We start from the raw sequence: 17,607 nt of genomic DNA, 5'->3' as shown, positions 1-17,607 counted from the left end.
TACGTACCGTGAGTTCTACATAGTAACACAGTTTACGTAACGTGAACTGTACATATTAACACTGTTTACGTACCGTTAGCTCTATATAGTTACATTGTCTACGTACAGTGAGCTCTAAAAAGTAACACTGTTTACGTACGGTCAGCTCTTCATAGTAACCTAGTTTACGTACCATGAGCTCTCCATAGTAACACTGTTTACGTACCATATGCTCTACAAGGTAACACTGTTTTCGTAACATGGGCTCTACAAGGTAACACTGTTTACTTACCGTGAGCTCTCGTTGTAACACTGTTTACGTACCATGAGCTCTACAAATTAACACTGTTTACGTACCGTGAGCTCTACATAGTAACACTGTTTACGTACCGTCAGTTCTACATAGTACCACTGTTTACGTAACGTGAACTCTACATAGTACTACTGTGTACGTACCGTACCGTGAGCTCTACAAGGTAACAGTGTTTACATACTGTGAGCTCTACATCGTAGTACTGTTTTCGTACCATGAGTTCTACAAAGTAACACTGTTTACGTACCGTGAACTCTACAAAGTAACGTTGTTTACGTAGTGTGAGCTCTACATAGCAACACTGTTTACGTATCGTGAGCTCTACAAGGTAACACTGCTTACGTACAGTGAGCTCGAAATAGTAACACTGTTTACGTACCGCGAGCTGTACATAGTATAACTGATTACGTACCGTCAGCTCTACATAGTAACACTGTTTACCTTCCGTGAGCTTTGCAAAGTAACACTGTTTACGTACCGTCAGCTCTACGTAGTAACACTGTTTACGTACCGTGAGCTGTACATAGTAACACTGTTTGCGTACTGTGAGTTCTACATAGTTACACTGTTTACTTACCGTGGACTCTATAAAGTAACACTGTTTACGTACCGTCAGCTCTACATAGTAATACTGCTTACGTACCGTGAGCTCTACATAGTAATACTGTTTACGTACAATGAGCTCTACATAGTAACACTGCTTACGTACAATGAGCTCTACATAGTAACAATGCTTACGTACCGTGAGCTCTTCATAGTGACATGTTTACGTATAGTAACACTGTGTACGTACCGTGAGCTAAACATGTAGAGGTAGGTTTAAAACATGAAGTTTTATTTCTCTCGGAAGAGGAAATAAGATCAGGCTGCTTATATCCTTTATTGCATTTATGACATATATCCCTTTGAAAGTTCTCCGAACATGGCAGAATTTCATGACCTGTAACAAATAAAAACAATAACTTACAAATTCACGCGTCTTAATCACTTTTCTGTGTTTAACTTTATAAGGAATGCTTAGTGTCGAATATTTGAAATCAATGAAGGAGATGCATTTTGTATTTCATGACTAGAAAGAATTTAGTATAACCTGGTTATAGTACTGAACAGTTCAAAACGATAATGAAAAAAATCTAAACATAAAATAATCATTTTCCTTATAGTGCATGTTATAATGTAAAGTAAATAAGTGTTTCCTTCACACATGTTAAAATGTAAATAATAATATTGTAGGTATATGTCTTCGGTTTCCACTAGATCAGCTTTATGCTCAGACACATTAGTCCAACATCTGTTATGAATAAACATGGTATATATACTAATACATCATGAGGTTAATCTTTGCAAAATGAAAACACTACTCTATAAATTGTTTGTGTACGAAACGGCCCTCTTGATCCACCTTCATAAGTAACATTAAAAGCCGAACACACGAACCTTAAGGATGTTTAAAAAGATGGTCTTAGGAACATATTATATTGTGTTCATAAGACGATACCAAAGAAGAGTCAACGTTTGAAATAATTTATTGATAATAAATGCCTAAACGATCATGCATGTTTATTTCAATACATTTTTTTTGTACTGATGTTTGGTTGTCCTGAAATTTTCCTATATTTATAACTGTCTACATTGCAGGCGTCATAAAATATGAAACAGGATTAAGACCATTTGGAAATTGATAGAAACTTACCAGGAGGGCAGTCATAGTACGGCAAACATTTACGATCTAAATTCTTGTAATATATATAATCCAAATAAACCTGAAAATAAACAAAGATTTAACTGTATGTCACCATTATAGCTTAGTGAAAAATAAACAAAGATCTAACTGTATGTCACCATTATAGCTTAGTGAAAAATAAACAAAGATCTAACTGTATGTCACCATTATAGCTTAGTGAAAAATAAACAAAGATCTAACTGTATGTCACCATTATAGCTTAGTGAAAAATAAACAAAGATCTAACTGTATGTCACCATTATAGCTTAGTGAAAAATAAACAAAGATCTAACTGTATGTCACCATTATAGCTTAGCGAAAAATACCATTTGGTCAGTAGATCGTTGGATAAAACCTCATCAGTTAATAGTGTGTGCATTATTGGTTTTTTTCTGACAATCAAGTATGTTTAAAGTAGTATATAGTTCGCCTTTTTCTAGTGAAATTTTGAACCGTAGAAAACCATGAAAAAACGTTGATTACGTCACGGTCACATGACTAAATTATGTCTATGGGCTCATAACAAAATAACGTCAGCTAATCAGAAGATGCGTTACATCCAAAATTAAATTATTATCAAATGACAAAATCACAAACATCAAACGAAGACAAAAGAACTGTCATATATAATAAAATGAAATTGCTTTAAAAAAAAAATCCTGACTTTCATACAAAAATTGAAACCAGTCATTGTAGCTAAAGATTACCGCGTAAAAGTTGTTTCTTAAGCATAACTGCTGCTTCGTCTAGAAATTTACGCATATTTTGTATGCAATATTTTTCTTTACTTTAATTTTTTAATTCTTAATCCGAAATAAGCAACACAGAAAAATATCCATAACATAAAGAAAAGAGAAAAGGAGGCAATAAAAAATAAGATAAAGGTATATAGTGATGTGCTAAAATAGTAAAAATAAAGAGCCATGGGTAAAAGCTATAAAGAATAGAGATAACATGATTTACAAAATTAAAGAAGTAAGATCCCCCATTAGACCCTCTTATATGAGAACAGCGTTGAATGATCAGTGAAACATGAGATCTTGATGAATACCATTCAAAATATCAACCCTCAACAAACAATTAAAAGTGCATACGTTGAAATGTCCCGCCTGCTTAATTGATCATTAATTTTATGTTGAAGTCCGAAATATAAAGCTTTACTACATATATCTCATAAATCTAGCATGATCCAAGGTAATGACGTCATAGTCAGAAAAACTAAACCGGAAATACGTGCATACCTTACAATCATTCCATACACCAAAAACAGTTGACCTTTTGCTTATATTTTCTAAGATACAAACCTTATCAGGAAAACCTAACATTTATCAATGAATCATAAATATGAGGTCAAGATCAGATGAAATATACCAGACAGACATGTACACTTCACAATCAATATATGCATTAAATGTAGTTGACCTATTGTTTACTTAACATTAACCACTGAACCATGAAAATGAGGTCACGAACAGATGACACCTGCCAGTTGGACATAATCACCTTACAATAATACTTTACAACAAATATAGTAGACATATTGGACTTGACCATGAAACCATAACCTTGTTCACTGATCCACGAAATGACCGAAAAAGCTTTCAATTATAATGGTATATTGGTTTTATGTAAAGAACGCGGAAGATTGTGAATTATATTCCATATTAATCTATTTTATCAAGATTAAGCAATATGCATTATCATAATATTATTATCGTATCACTCACTCGTGTCACTGTTATTAGCATGTAAAGAAGACTGAAACTATGACTAAATAATACGGACACGAAAGCATGAAAGAAAACGAAACTTTCCTGTTTATATGGAAACGCCTGGTTTTTCTTACCGTTTTAACCACGCATTAGAGAAGTTCAACAAGTAAATGTATATCATGATCATATCAATATAAAAATAAGAATTTGTGGTATGATTGCCAACTTTCAACCAAAGTTCAAATTTATGGAATGTAAGCAATTATAGAATACCGTACTGTCTTCAATAATGAAAAAAAAAAATCCATACCATATGGTCGGCTATAAAAGGCCCCAACATGAAAAATATGAAACAGTTCCATTGAGGAAAATAACGGCTTAATCTATAACAAATCCATTTACAAAAATCAAATATGACAGATATAAACCAACGAGTATCACTGAACTACAGGCTCCTGACTTGGGACAGGCACGTACATACTGTTGCTGGGTTAGACATGTTTGTGAGCGCTCAACCTCCCCTATCCTGTGACATTGATTTAACAGCACACAATAAAAGCAGATATATATATATATTTATCATATACTTAGACGTCGCGTACGGTGTTGGTGATAATGAGGGTTTTGCTTTCCAGTTCGCCTTTATTGCATTTGTTATAAGTTTCGGAATTGATAAGTATATAAATGTATATATCAAAATGTGCGTAATTAAAATTAGAAATGAAATATGCCTTAAAATCAATACTTTTATTCACTTTGTTACTCGAATGATCCCTAATAATACTGATTTTGAGCGTGTAGACAAGTAACACCGCGACATATGATCAGCGTTGCTTTAAAGTTATTCTTGTCATTTTTAAAACTTATTAAAAACAAATTGTACTCCTAGCAAGAGTAGTCTTTGGTGTTAATGGTGTATGTTTTATTGATGACGTCATCGTTAACTGGACGCGTCTGACCAGGACATAAAGTTCACTTTGTTTTGTTGTCAAGCCGAAAATAGCAAAAAAATATGGATAGGGGTGAAGTTAAAAGTGATTTTAAAAGGTAATTCAAATAGATTATTCCGAAATTGATACATCTTTTTATTCCGTATATAATAAGGAAAAAAAATAAAAAGTTTTGTTACAACATTTCAAAAGATCGTGGCAGAATTACTGATGATTTTTTGAAATTTGTGTTTCTGTCACAAAACCCAAATCTCGATTTTTTTTTTGGAGCTCTTCAAAATTCGAACGAATGCTGCAGATCCAAACCAGAATTTACATATCCATCCTTCCTGTGTCAAAATTATACAATAAATATACAACTTTCTATGTATTTAATTAGTAGGTATTGTTTAAATTATGTCCTAAATTGTTCATTTTATTAAATCCGTTGAAATGTCACACTCGCCGTTTTCTGACGTTTTGGCGTATTTGTTAAGTGTCTTATGAAAAGTAAGAGGCAGTTGCAGTCTTTTCTACGATATGAAATTTTATTCAAACGTGAAAACATTTTTGTTAAGTGTATGAAAAAAAATGTGTCGAAGTTTTAAGAGAAATTATTGAAAAAAAAATAAACGCGATCTTTTTGTTTTTGTCTAGTCAAAATGTCACAAAACGCCGTTTTTTACATTTTTGTTACAAGTATGATAAGTTATATTATACAGTTTTGGAGGGGGAAGATTTGAAATTATAAGAGCTCAAAAAATACTATATAACATTAAAATCTACTGCTCAGGAATTTTTTTGAACCCATTTTCGATCACATGTCGGAAGTATTATCGACACACTCAGCGACTACTTTTGTATAGTCATAATGTCACACCATGCTTTTTTACTTGTTTTGACGTTACGTTCTGTAAACCTTGACATGTAGTGCCTAACGTCGCAAATTACGGAAGCCTTTACGTACTATGCTAATTAACTTTTTCCAATTTGAATAATGAATTTGATATTACAGATTATGAATTTGATATAACAAATTATCAATTTGATATAACAAATTATCAATTTGATATAACAAATCATCAATTTGATATAACAGATTATCAATTTGATATAACAAATTATCGGTCGTCCCACTGTCTATATCACTCTGTTCAGCTCTTAATATTATTCCGTATCATGTCTTTGTGACGTCAAATACGTTGACCCGGCCTTAATAACTTTGACCCGGACATATCAGCGACGTCATAATGTTTGAACCGACGTTAATAACTTTGACCCGAACTTATCAAGTCATCTTTTGTGTGCTGGTGAAACAAAGAAAACACTTCTGAAATACGCAAATATAGCCCGATAAATCGATTATCAGATTATCTGCATATTGATATTGTAAAATATCAGCTGCTTGACATTATATGAAGGCTTTTTGATCTCGTTCGCTACGCTCACTCGACAAAAAGCTTCATATTATGTCTCGCAGCTGATATTTTACGATATCAACATGCAGATAACCTGATAATCGGTACTTATCAATTAGAAATAACAAATTGTGAATTTCTCTACCAATAGTATGATTTAATTATAATAACGAGATTGATTGGAACATTGCGTAACCCAAATTGGCGCATTTATGTGTGTATTGATTCATTGTTTATCTGACGTCCAGCGACAAATATGTCATTGAATGCTTATTCAAAACTTTCTTAACAGGTTTAATGTTTCTGAAACCCTCTCCCTCCCCTTTTATCTATTATTTGAGGCAGTTTGGGGGACTAGTTTGAACGTTCTCTATTCAGTACATGGGACCTGGTGTCTTAGAACGAACGATTATAATAGAAAAAGGATTAATTTATATTGCACATTTTCAAATCAAAAAGAATGGATAATGTGTTTCTAGGGACATAGGAACATGCAAGGATAAAACAAATGCTTCGCCTTCCTCAAAATCCTGGCATATGCTTCATTATCAATTTCGATGGGCACATACAAGGATTTATGAAACATCCTTAAGTTCATCCTTGCAATTTTCTTAATATATTTTTTTCAACATTTATTTTGTTTGAACACTTTTTATTAAAAACAAAGACCCATGCACGAGATCTAGAAGAGAAAAAACATGCACAATCAGTGCAAAAGGGATCTGATATATCAAAGTTATAAATTTTTATTTCAAATTATCATAATTTGTTATATCTAGTAAATTTGCATGGCCCTCAAAGACTTCTGTAGCAAATATCTTGAAAACCATAACTTTTTTTATAATTTGTTTTTTTGATACAATATCTTAACAGATTGTTATCGAATCAAATTAAAATAAATATCTATATCTGTTTCGGCGGCGGACATTTTAGCGCATTGGTAGGACATTTTAGAGAAATCTTTATTTTTCGTCCCTCTTTTAAAAGTCCTTTATAGCCTGGAACCCCCTGTACAATACTGTTCATAAAGTTTCAGTAGGAACTGCTTTTTCTCTTTATCTTGTCTAGATTGTGGTGCACATTCGTCTATACATTGTATTTTTATATACGTTGTTGTTTGCAATTTGATGATAGTATCAAGACAAACGTATATAAAAATAGCTGAGGGACAACTATAGAATTACTTTTATTTTCATGATGAACCAAAGTAAACACATATATATATATACATACAACTTTAATATTAAGCCAGCATAAATTAATGCTCGTGGTTTTAGTATTATTCAACTAGGAAAGTTGTCGCTAAAATGGGCTATCGAAAATACAGCTGAACGGATTGATCCTGCGCTAAAATGTCCCCTAGTAGTTTTTGTTGATGAAATTGGCAAATTTGATTAAATTATTTTTATTGTTGTTAATTTTGGATTTGCTTTCAACTGTTGATTCTTTTAACATTTAATACATGCGATGAAAAAAAACCGATTCAACTAAATAAATCTTTATTCGGAAATTATCAAAAGCGGATAAAAGAATAAGCCCTTGAAACCATTTGCGAGTATGATGGTCTTGTGAAACAATGATAGTCCGTCGGAAGGGGGCGATAAATGACTGAACCGTGTTAAAAGAGAGCAATATCTCTTGCACGTAAAAGTCAGCCTTATAGATTTCGAAAAGAGCAAAGGCTAAGGCTACAAGGAAGCACTCGCACCCTCAAAGTGGAAACGGATTAATATAAGTAATAATAACTTGTTTCCCAATCCACTATAAATAAATATGTTTAAACTAAAATAAAAAGCAACAGAAAAGACAGTGGTTTAAACTTCTTTTTTAAATATGCTGTTTTAATCAAAAGAATGAGAAAATACCTTTGCTCCAAGGGGATACTAATTTAAATAAATATTATTTTTCTGTTTTAATTTAACTGTACTTAAAAGATATGTGCCGCTTTTGCATTTCAGTTCTATACGTAGCAAGTCAAGCAAACCGCTTATATAAATTATGCTGTATGATTGAGCTGCACGAAATGAAAAAAGTACGACGTTATTTATACAAGGAATGTAAAATAACATTAAACTAACGTTACCAAAACTAACACCAACACCGTACGCGACGTTTTAATAGCATTGATATGATAGCTTTTGCATATGTGTAATGAACGGAAGTACACAAGGCATAATTGCCCACCCGAGCTGATAACCCATATTTGGGGCATCTCGTGCACAAAACCCAAAATAGTGCCTCTCGTGCAAGTTACCTACGATATCGTTTGTTTGCTTTACCATTGTGACGTCAGATATTTTTTATGATGACGTCAAAATTGACGGAACATTTGTGATGTTCAGTAATGACGTACAGATAGCGATAAAGTGTATTTGCATGTTTGATCCATTGATAAATCTGTTTGTACAGAACCAGCTGTTATTGAAAACAGAATTAACATGGCTAAATCCAATGAGTTAGATTTTTAAACTGATGTTAGTTTAGTACTTGCTAATAAATACCATTGACATTTAGTAATTATTTTATAGTACAATAAACAGGGAGTATAGTAATAATGATCATGAAACTCTTCCAAATGTTTAATGTTTTAAAATGCCGCTATAGGAAATGCTATAAATATGGAGGTAGTGATTCTATTGTTGGACAAATATAGTGTATTTCATAATTTAACTAAGTTTTTGACTGATTAAGTTGTTTTATTTGTTTATTTGCCATACATAATACAATTGTCGGAAGTATATGATAAAGAGATTAATACATGGCCTTTTCTATATCGTCTCGGGATGATACCCGGGCCGATATGGAAAAGGCCATGTATTAATCTCTATATATACATATATAAAAGAAGATGCGGTATGAGTACCAAAATAACAACTCTGCATCGAAGTCACTTTTTGTAAAACGAATACAAGAATAAGAAGATGTGGTATGATTGACAATTAGACAAATCTCCACAATAGATCAAATGACATAGAAGTGAACAACAATAAGTCACCGTACAACAAAGAGAAAAACCCAAACCGTAGTCAGGCCCAACAATTACAAATGAGAAACAATTCAAATGATAAAAAAAACCGAACGGCCTGTTTTATGTAAAAGACAATAAACGAAAAAAAAAATTTGACATGCATTGCATATCAACAAACTACAGACACTGAAATACAGGCTCCTTTGATAACTATTTACACCATCGGGTCGATGCCACTGCTGGTGGACGTTTCGTCCCCGATGGTATCACCAGCCCAGTAGTCAACGCTTCGGTGTTGACATAAATATCAATAATGTGGTCATTTTTACAAATTTCCTGCTTACAAAACTTTGATTTTTTCTAAAAACTAAGGATTTTCTTATCCCAGACATAGATTACCTTAGCCGTATTTGGCACAACTTTTTGGAATTTTTAGTCCTAAATGCTCTTTAACTTTGTACTTGTTTGGCTTTATAAATGAGCGTCACTAATGAGTCTTATGTAGACGAAACGCTCGTCTGTTGTACTAAATTATAATCCTGGTACATTTGATAAATATCCTGACTTTGTACAGATACTTATAACATAAGGTACTTATTATAGTATATCGCAATTCTGTTTTCACCTATGTTTTCTCAGTTTTTATGGTATACAACAATAAGTTTTCATATTAATTCAGCATGAATAACGTTCTAGAGAGGAAGGTGACAGACATTAAAGAGTTTCAATTTATTATAGTTTCAGGAGATTTTTTTTTATTGGCCGCTAAACTTTCCACTGTTACATAATGATCAGTAAATTTGTTTTTATATTTCAACTACCTATAAGTTACTTTTAATAAGCCTCATACAAACTTGTAAATTTGATCTCGTCATGAATATAGATGAAGTATTTGTCACTGAACACAATCAATGCTCACGTCCACGTTATATATATTACAAGCCATAAATGGTATATCTGTACACGAATAGAAACACTTTAGTCAATTAGATAACTTACAATATGTTCCCTTATAGAGTTTTTTGACAAATTTGGTTATGATTATTTATATTTTTTTTATTAGTAATACATGATTACTTACAGAACCAATACAACTATAGATCACCGTTAAATATATTATCAGCATTGTATCCACTCCTACAAAAATAAATAAAGGGGAATGATATGATAAGCTGTGCCAAATAAAATTGATAACATTTATTTAAAATGATTCAACTTGCCTGGTGTGTGTAAGGCTTGTCAATTAGTCATAATAACATACTATTGCATAGCTATATAATATTTTCCACAGAAATTAACCAAAAATTAGCGTGCAATAAATTCTAATATTGCACTAGTGCCATAAATCTTCAAAATTCATGACGGCACCAAGAACAAAATCTTACAATCTATACAATAAAAGGGTAATTACATGAATATTGGGAAATATTGTCCCTCGTAGAACATATATTGCACTCGCAAGCTCGTGCAATATAAAATTTTACTCGGGACATTATTCCCCAATATTCATGCTAAACATAGTGATAACCTAGTTGCCACGATGTGTCAAATGATAGGGTTCGAGTCCTGCTGAGGGAAGAACTAAAATTCGTTAAAGCAAATTTGCATATATGGCAATGTTGGGCTTGATTTATGTATAATATTTGCCGCTAAATGTTACAAACCACAATTCAAAAATTAGGGAATGAATGTTTTGTGTTATCTACACCAAACTTAAGGTGAATAACTATTATGAAAATTAAATGATACTAAAAGAGGACCGAAAGATAACAGGGGGACAGTCAAACTCATAAATCTAAAATAAACTGACAACGCCATGGGTAAAAATGAAAAAGACAAACAAACAACAGCACACATGGCACAACATAGAAAACTAAAGAATAAACAACACGAACCCCACCAAAAAACTAGGGGGGATCTCATGTGCTCCGGAAGGGTAAGCAGATCCTGCTCCATATGTGCTGCTTATAAAGCGTTTTTTTTACATGAACCTTTATAAGGAATATTAAAATCAACTATTGAAAGGACAAAATACCAGAACACGGAGAGAGATTTGTGACCAAAAGAATAGTAACATTAATCTTCGAACTCACAACCCCAGTGTTGTCACCATCCACATGGCCACCAAACAATGAGTAGCAAACAATAACTAATTATCATTCCAAACGTTTTTGTACATGTATTCTCTGTCATCTATCTAAAAATCATTGAACATTTTTTTTAATGTATAATTTGTTAGGGAAGTAATTTTTTTAAATGAGCAAGAAAATACAACAGATGAAAAAAAGCATGACGAGAGAAAAGAATAGTGAAAGAAAAAAGAAATAAATACAAGAAAAAGAATAAAGAGAATTGAAAAGAGAAAAAAAATATAGACAAGAAAACAAAACAAAGCAAACAAAACAAAGAAAAGACACGTGAAAAAAAGAAAAATAGGAAACATAAAATACAGATTAACTATTATTATTATTATTATTATTATTATTATTATTATTATTATTATTATTATTATTATTATTATTATTATTATTATTATTATTATTATTATTATTATTATTATTATTATTATTAGCTAAAATTGACCCACTAAAAAAAACCCGGAAAACCAAAACAAAACAAATTAAAAATAAATCAACACAAAAAAAAAACGAAATCAAATGCTATTTCATAATACGAAAATAGATGTACTCCAAAACTACCTACATAATAATCTGTACCAGTTCTAGGTCAAAATTCCGTCACATTATTTTATCAAGCAAATGTTCCATTAACTGATGTTTACATATGTCATGGATGTTCAACAACTCTCAAGAAAATTTGAATAAAATCTATGTGTACATTGATTATTTATAAAATGAATAGGTTAAACGCCTTCATTGAGGAAATTTTGTTTTGGGAGAATCTTTCTACAAGGAAACTAACTATAAGTGATGGTCAGGTTGAATAAAACACCTCTTCATTTTGAAGGAGAACAAAAACACCTGAGAGCAATGGAACATTTGCGTTACACAATTTTCAATTTGACATAGCAAGACTAAAAGCAAATAAAACCATCATGGCTATGTCAAATTGAAAATTTCACTGTCATTCATTGTCTTAAATTATCGAAGGTATTCCTAATAAAGGATTTCAAAGAAAATGTAAAAAAACACAAATTAGTTATTAACATCATTTAAGGTGCTATAAATATTTCACTCTCGTGTTGTATAATTAAAGAAAAATGCAATAGTCATAACACTGGTGCAGCTTTCTCTTGTGATCTGTTTAAAGTATTTGCCTCTTTTTATACTGCAATCAGCTATTTTACTATACAGATAAAGCTATACGTATAAACGTTAGCTTTATACGTCAATGACCTCAACTCACCTATAAGCCCCGCCTACTTACAACGTCACGTCACAACCATGACAACGTGTAGTAACAATGGTCAAACTTTTATGAATTTTAACTTGTTATGTCTTCAAATTGGTAATTTATATACCATGATTTATCGAATGATATTAATTGAAGTTCATTTTCCCTGTCTTATTCCTTAAAATGTCAATTTTGTACCGCCTGGACTACGCTCAAAGGGAAATACCCCAAAATGGTACCCCAAGAGGGAAATTCCAAACACTTTTTTTAACAATATTTGTTTCATATTTTTATTTTTTAAATTTTTTTTTTATCGATTTCAGTATAAAAACAATATACGTATAGTGTCTTGAAATATAAAAATTATTTGTATTCGGCACGAAACGGGAAAATGCTCGGTAGAACCTCGCATTTCCCTCGTTTCTAAGCCTCATACAAATAAATTTCATATTTCAAGACACTATACATATATTGTCTAATTAATATATACATATCCTGACAATCTACATTTGTTGTAAATCTGTAACGCTTGGATTAATGTTTATGTTGCATTCCATTTTATATGGTGAAATATATAATATACATATATAAACATCCTGTTTGTATATATAAATAATATTCTAAAAATAGAATCATATATTTTATAGATTAGGCAACAAATTAATATATATATATATATATATATATATATATATATATATATATATATAAAAATAAAAATAGCAAAGGTTATCTAATGCTTACCGTCTTTCTTTCTTGAAAAAAGTTTTATCAAGCCGGAAATAATATAAAAAGGTAATAGAAATAACCCATTATATATAATTACCTGTGGACGCTACATTATAGGTCAAATACTATTTTTGCAAAAAAACACGAAAAAAAACCACTATATCTACGACTTTTTCTAGGAAAATGCTTAACACCGAGAATGCTTACCTTTCTTGGTACAACTATCGCTTGTTTTGTGGATGATTTATATCAGTCACATTAGAGACCAAGTTTTATGTAAGGATAACATTTTAAACAATTGCCTGCATCATATAAAAATGATAGCCGAAATGCCTAAAATTTTGTTCACAACAGGTCTATGAAAGGTGACGCAGCTTTATAAAAGAAAGAAATGGTCTGCTAACAAGACAACTCTCCACCCAAGATTAAATGACATATACGTTTATTCCCTTTTTTAGTTAGCCTATTTGGTCGTATTTTGCTGCTGGTATAGACTAAGTTATTTTGAGTGAAAATATATGCGATAAAATCGCTTTACCCATTTTTCACAAGTCGATCAATTTTAGACCGAATCTTCTAACTGGTTTTTATTCTGTACAATTGTTAAGAACCAACCCTGTTTTTAACAATAGTCATGATTTCCTTACATCTAATTTAAACTCAAATTTTTGTATTTTTTTTTCAGTTCGATAATATTTTTTTCTTATAAAGCTCTTTAAAAACAAGTACTTGGTTTTCAAAGAAAATGTATACATTACAGATGGAATTCTAAATTCTTTTAAAAACGGAATTCCTCTATCGTTTGACTGTTATTCGGTGAAGGACAAAAAACATATAAATTTACAAACTAAGGAGTGAGGCATCAGACGACACTTTTGTATCGAAGAAGCTAAAACCACGATTGAGTTAAAACACATACATATCGTTTCAGTAACTACCATGATATGGTGGTGGTGGTGGTGGTGGTGGTGGTTGGGGGAGTCTCTCCTTATTTGAAAGTATACACAGATATGCCTTTGCAATGGTTTACGGTTCAGCCAGTCAAACATATAATTTAAATGACCCTCTTCGATAAACATCTTATTTTTTCAGCTGAAACTTTATTTGACACAAGGTAAATAGATTTCTTAAATCAAACTAAAAAGGGAAGCGGTGTTTCAGTCTCGTTGAAATCCCACAAAAATAAATTCCAAAACATATTATATAATAGAAAAATATCAATAAATTCAAAAGAAATTAGAATGAAAACATCTGTATGAAAAAAGTGTACTTACAATAAGTAGTTTTTTTTTAGAATAAAATATAAGGTTTGAGTTTATAATCAATCCGGTGAGTTAGGGGTATACAATGATTCCATCAAAAAGGTGTATATCCTATTTCATCTTTTCCTTTATTTTTATTTTGAGATATGTATTTTTAAAGGGGGAAAATGAAGGCTCTAAAGAGCCTATGTCGCTCACCTTAGTCTATATGCATAATCAAGAAAAGAAAAATTCACAGTACAAATCTCTGTTCTGTTTATTTCGTAATGCAGATATTTTAGTCTGTTAAATGTTTCTCCATCTTCTTTAATTTTTGCTCAAAACACAAAAGAGGGTTACAACGTAAGGACAACTACTCTTAAAAAGAATGACAGTATACTAACTAATTCAGTAAACTGGCTGTAAGATCTTGACCTGTTGCTCATATTTGTGATTTGAAGTGTATATCTATCTATTCTAAGCTTTACTCATATAGAGCAAATACTCTTATAAAGCGTCGACTGACGATTCGACAATTCTAACGTATTTTTTGTAGAAACTTTCGTGCTGATCAGTTTTGTATATAAAGTTTCTCTCTATCTATTAAGGTAAAAAAATGTATTCAAGATAATAGGCAAAAACGACAATTCTGACCTTGTCAGATTTTCTTTATCATAACGATTTTCAAAATAGAGGACAAAACTCGCATTTTATCCTTATGTTTTATTTCTAACCATGGCGGCCATTTTAGTGGCCCATTAGTTTCAGAGGGAAAGATTTTAAAAAAGTTAACGGACGACGACAGACGACGAGGGACGCTAAATCACGAGAAAAGTTCACTTGAACAATTGGGCCAGGTGAGAAAGAAAGAAAAAAATAGTTATTAAATGGTTGTAATGGCGTCAGGTATGACTATCTGTATAATTCAAAGGCGAATGTCCTTTACATTTAATCTATTCATAACAATTTGCTAATATCCATGTCAAACATTAAATATCATTCATGTGAAACAAAATACCAAAATCCCACAAGTTTCGTGTTCCTGTAAATTATTATTGTATTGATTTTTTAATTTCTTTTATCAAGTTTGTTGGATTTGAAATTAAAAGTATCATTTTACACAAAATTTGTATATAAATATACAATTGAGAAGAGTACGAATCGACCACATTTTTAGATCCGCACAATTTTCAAGTAAAAATGCAATAATGACTTAATTCTATTAATGGGTTAATTACAAATTTATTAAACAAATATAATAAACTTTAATAAAAGGGTCATTCCACTTTTTCGAGGTGAGACCTCATAATTTTGTTTTGATTATTAACATATTTGTTTGTTCTTCTTCCGCGAAACCCATTTCTTGCGGTACAATGTTGTTTCCCAAGATGTCGCTTGTACAGTAAATGGTTTTGTATCTCACGATTGTTAAATACTGTACCTTAATGTAAACTTCAGAATTATACATCATAGGTTGTTATAATGCAAGACATCAGAAGTTGTTATCATGCAAGACATCAGAAGTTTTTATTAAGACCCCACCAATTAAAAAAATGTATCTCTTAAGCAAGTCACTATAAATTAAAGTTGTATTAATCCTTTACCTTAGATTTCAAACCTTCCGACATTGTGTCGTCGCAATAACTGTCTTGTGTACATGCGCACTTATACAACATTAAATATACAGAAAGGAATATAATTGAGGCGTGACATAGGCGATTTTTTAAAAATTTATTACATTTGATCAGTATGCCAATTAATTAAAAAAAAAGTAATACGTCCTTGTTACCGGAAGTTTAAAAAAATAAAGAAACGACGAATTCATTGTTTATACTGAAACAATGACATTATCTATAAAAAAACATAATGGTTTGTAACGTATTCGAAAATGTAATCATCTTATATATTTTAGTATTTTAGAGCGTGTGAATTTATTTTATTATCATCAAATTTGAATACCAGTTGTTGTTGTTTTTATTTTCAAGAGCATGCATAATAGAAAATGATTTCAGAAATTGACATTTTTTTTTCAAGTTGAACAAAACAAAATAAAGTGACAGGTTTGACAAAGCTTTTGATTGTTGTTTATATTATATTTATCTGTTAATTATTCAAATAATTCTTTCGAGTAATTATACACTTTTTTGCAATCAAAGGAACCAAATTGGCAGATATTCTATACAGCATTTTGATTAGGGAAAAATAGATTACATTAATGCGTTTGTAGATAGATGTTTTTTGTGTTCTCTTAAATTGTTCTTTTTAAAATTCTTACACGATGCTGACTGCTGTACCCATATTTTGACTATTTTATTTATTATGTCTGTTCAGTTGACGCATCATTGTAAATATAACAGGATTTTATGAGGCTTGCATCAAAAGGGAGAGGTTTAGCGCTATATAACCAGGTTTAATCCACCATTTTCTACATTTGAAAATGCCTGTACCAAGTCAGGAATATGACAGTTCTTTTCCATTCGTTTTCGATGTGTTTTTCAATTAATTCTGCCATGTGATTATGGACTTTCCGAATAGATTTTCTTATGAGTTCATAATTTTTGTGATTTTACTTTTTGTTGTAAAAGAATCAGGATGTGGTGAAAACATTACAAATGAAACCACAACAAGATATGTTTTAATATCAGTCAAAATATATATTATTATGAGGTTACGAAACGTCACAGTTACTAATGATAATTATGCATGAATATCTAATGCTCAGTCCGTTTCTGTGTGTGTTACATTTTACTGTTGTGCCGTCGTTCCCCTCTTATATTTAATGAGTTTCCCTCAGGTTTGTTACCCCGATTTTGTTTTTTGTCCACAGATTTACGAGTTTTGATCAGCGGTATACTACTGTTGCCTTTATTAGCTCACCTGGCCCAAAAGGCCAAGTGAGCTTTTCTCATCACTTGGCGTCCGTCGTCAGTCGTCGTCGTCAGTCGTCGTCCGTCGCTAACTTTTACAAAAATCTTCTCCTCTGAAACTACTGGGCCAAATTTCACCAAACTTGGCCACAATCATCATTGGGGTATCTAGTTTAAAAAATATGTCCGGTGACCCCGCTTACCAACAAAGATGGCCACCATGGCTAAAAATAGAACATAGGGGTAAAATTAAGTTTTTAGCTTATAACTCAAAAAAACAAAAGCATTTAGAGCAAATCTGACAGGTGTAAAATTGTTTATCAGGTCAAGGTCTATCTGACCTGAAATTTTCAGATGAATCAGATAACCCGTTG

The 17,607-nt window shown here is 31.5% G+C and overlaps 1 protein-coding gene across 1 annotated transcript in view; it reads right to left on the bottom strand.

Moving 5' to 3' along the window:
* LOC139500671 (uncharacterized) overlaps nt 1-13,168 on the bottom strand; it is a 30,937-nt gene extending 17,769 nt beyond the window's left edge. Inside the window, exons 1-4 of the mRNA XM_071289460.1 lie at nt 13,141-13,168; nt 10,124-10,179; nt 1,986-2,055; nt 1,086-1,232 (exon numbers count right to left, since the gene is read on the bottom strand). Coding sequence (XP_071145561.1) covers nt 1,086-1,232; nt 1,986-2,055; nt 10,124-10,168 — 262 coding nt within the window. The 5' untranslated portion in view covers nt 10,169-10,179; nt 13,141-13,168. The remainder of the gene's footprint in view (nt 1-1,085; nt 1,233-1,985; nt 2,056-10,123; nt 10,180-13,140) is intronic.
* Nucleotides 13,169-17,607: the final 4,439 nt, after the last annotated feature.

Source organism: Mytilus edulis, chromosome 13 (assembly GCF_963676685.1).
Source record: "Mytilus edulis chromosome 13, xbMytEdul2.2, whole genome shotgun sequence".
In the NCBI taxonomy this organism is placed as follows: Eukaryota; Metazoa; Mollusca; class Bivalvia; order Mytilida; family Mytilidae; genus Mytilus; species Mytilus edulis.
Note: the sequence above shows the minus strand (reverse complement) of the source record. Positions and strands in the feature narration are given on the sequence as shown.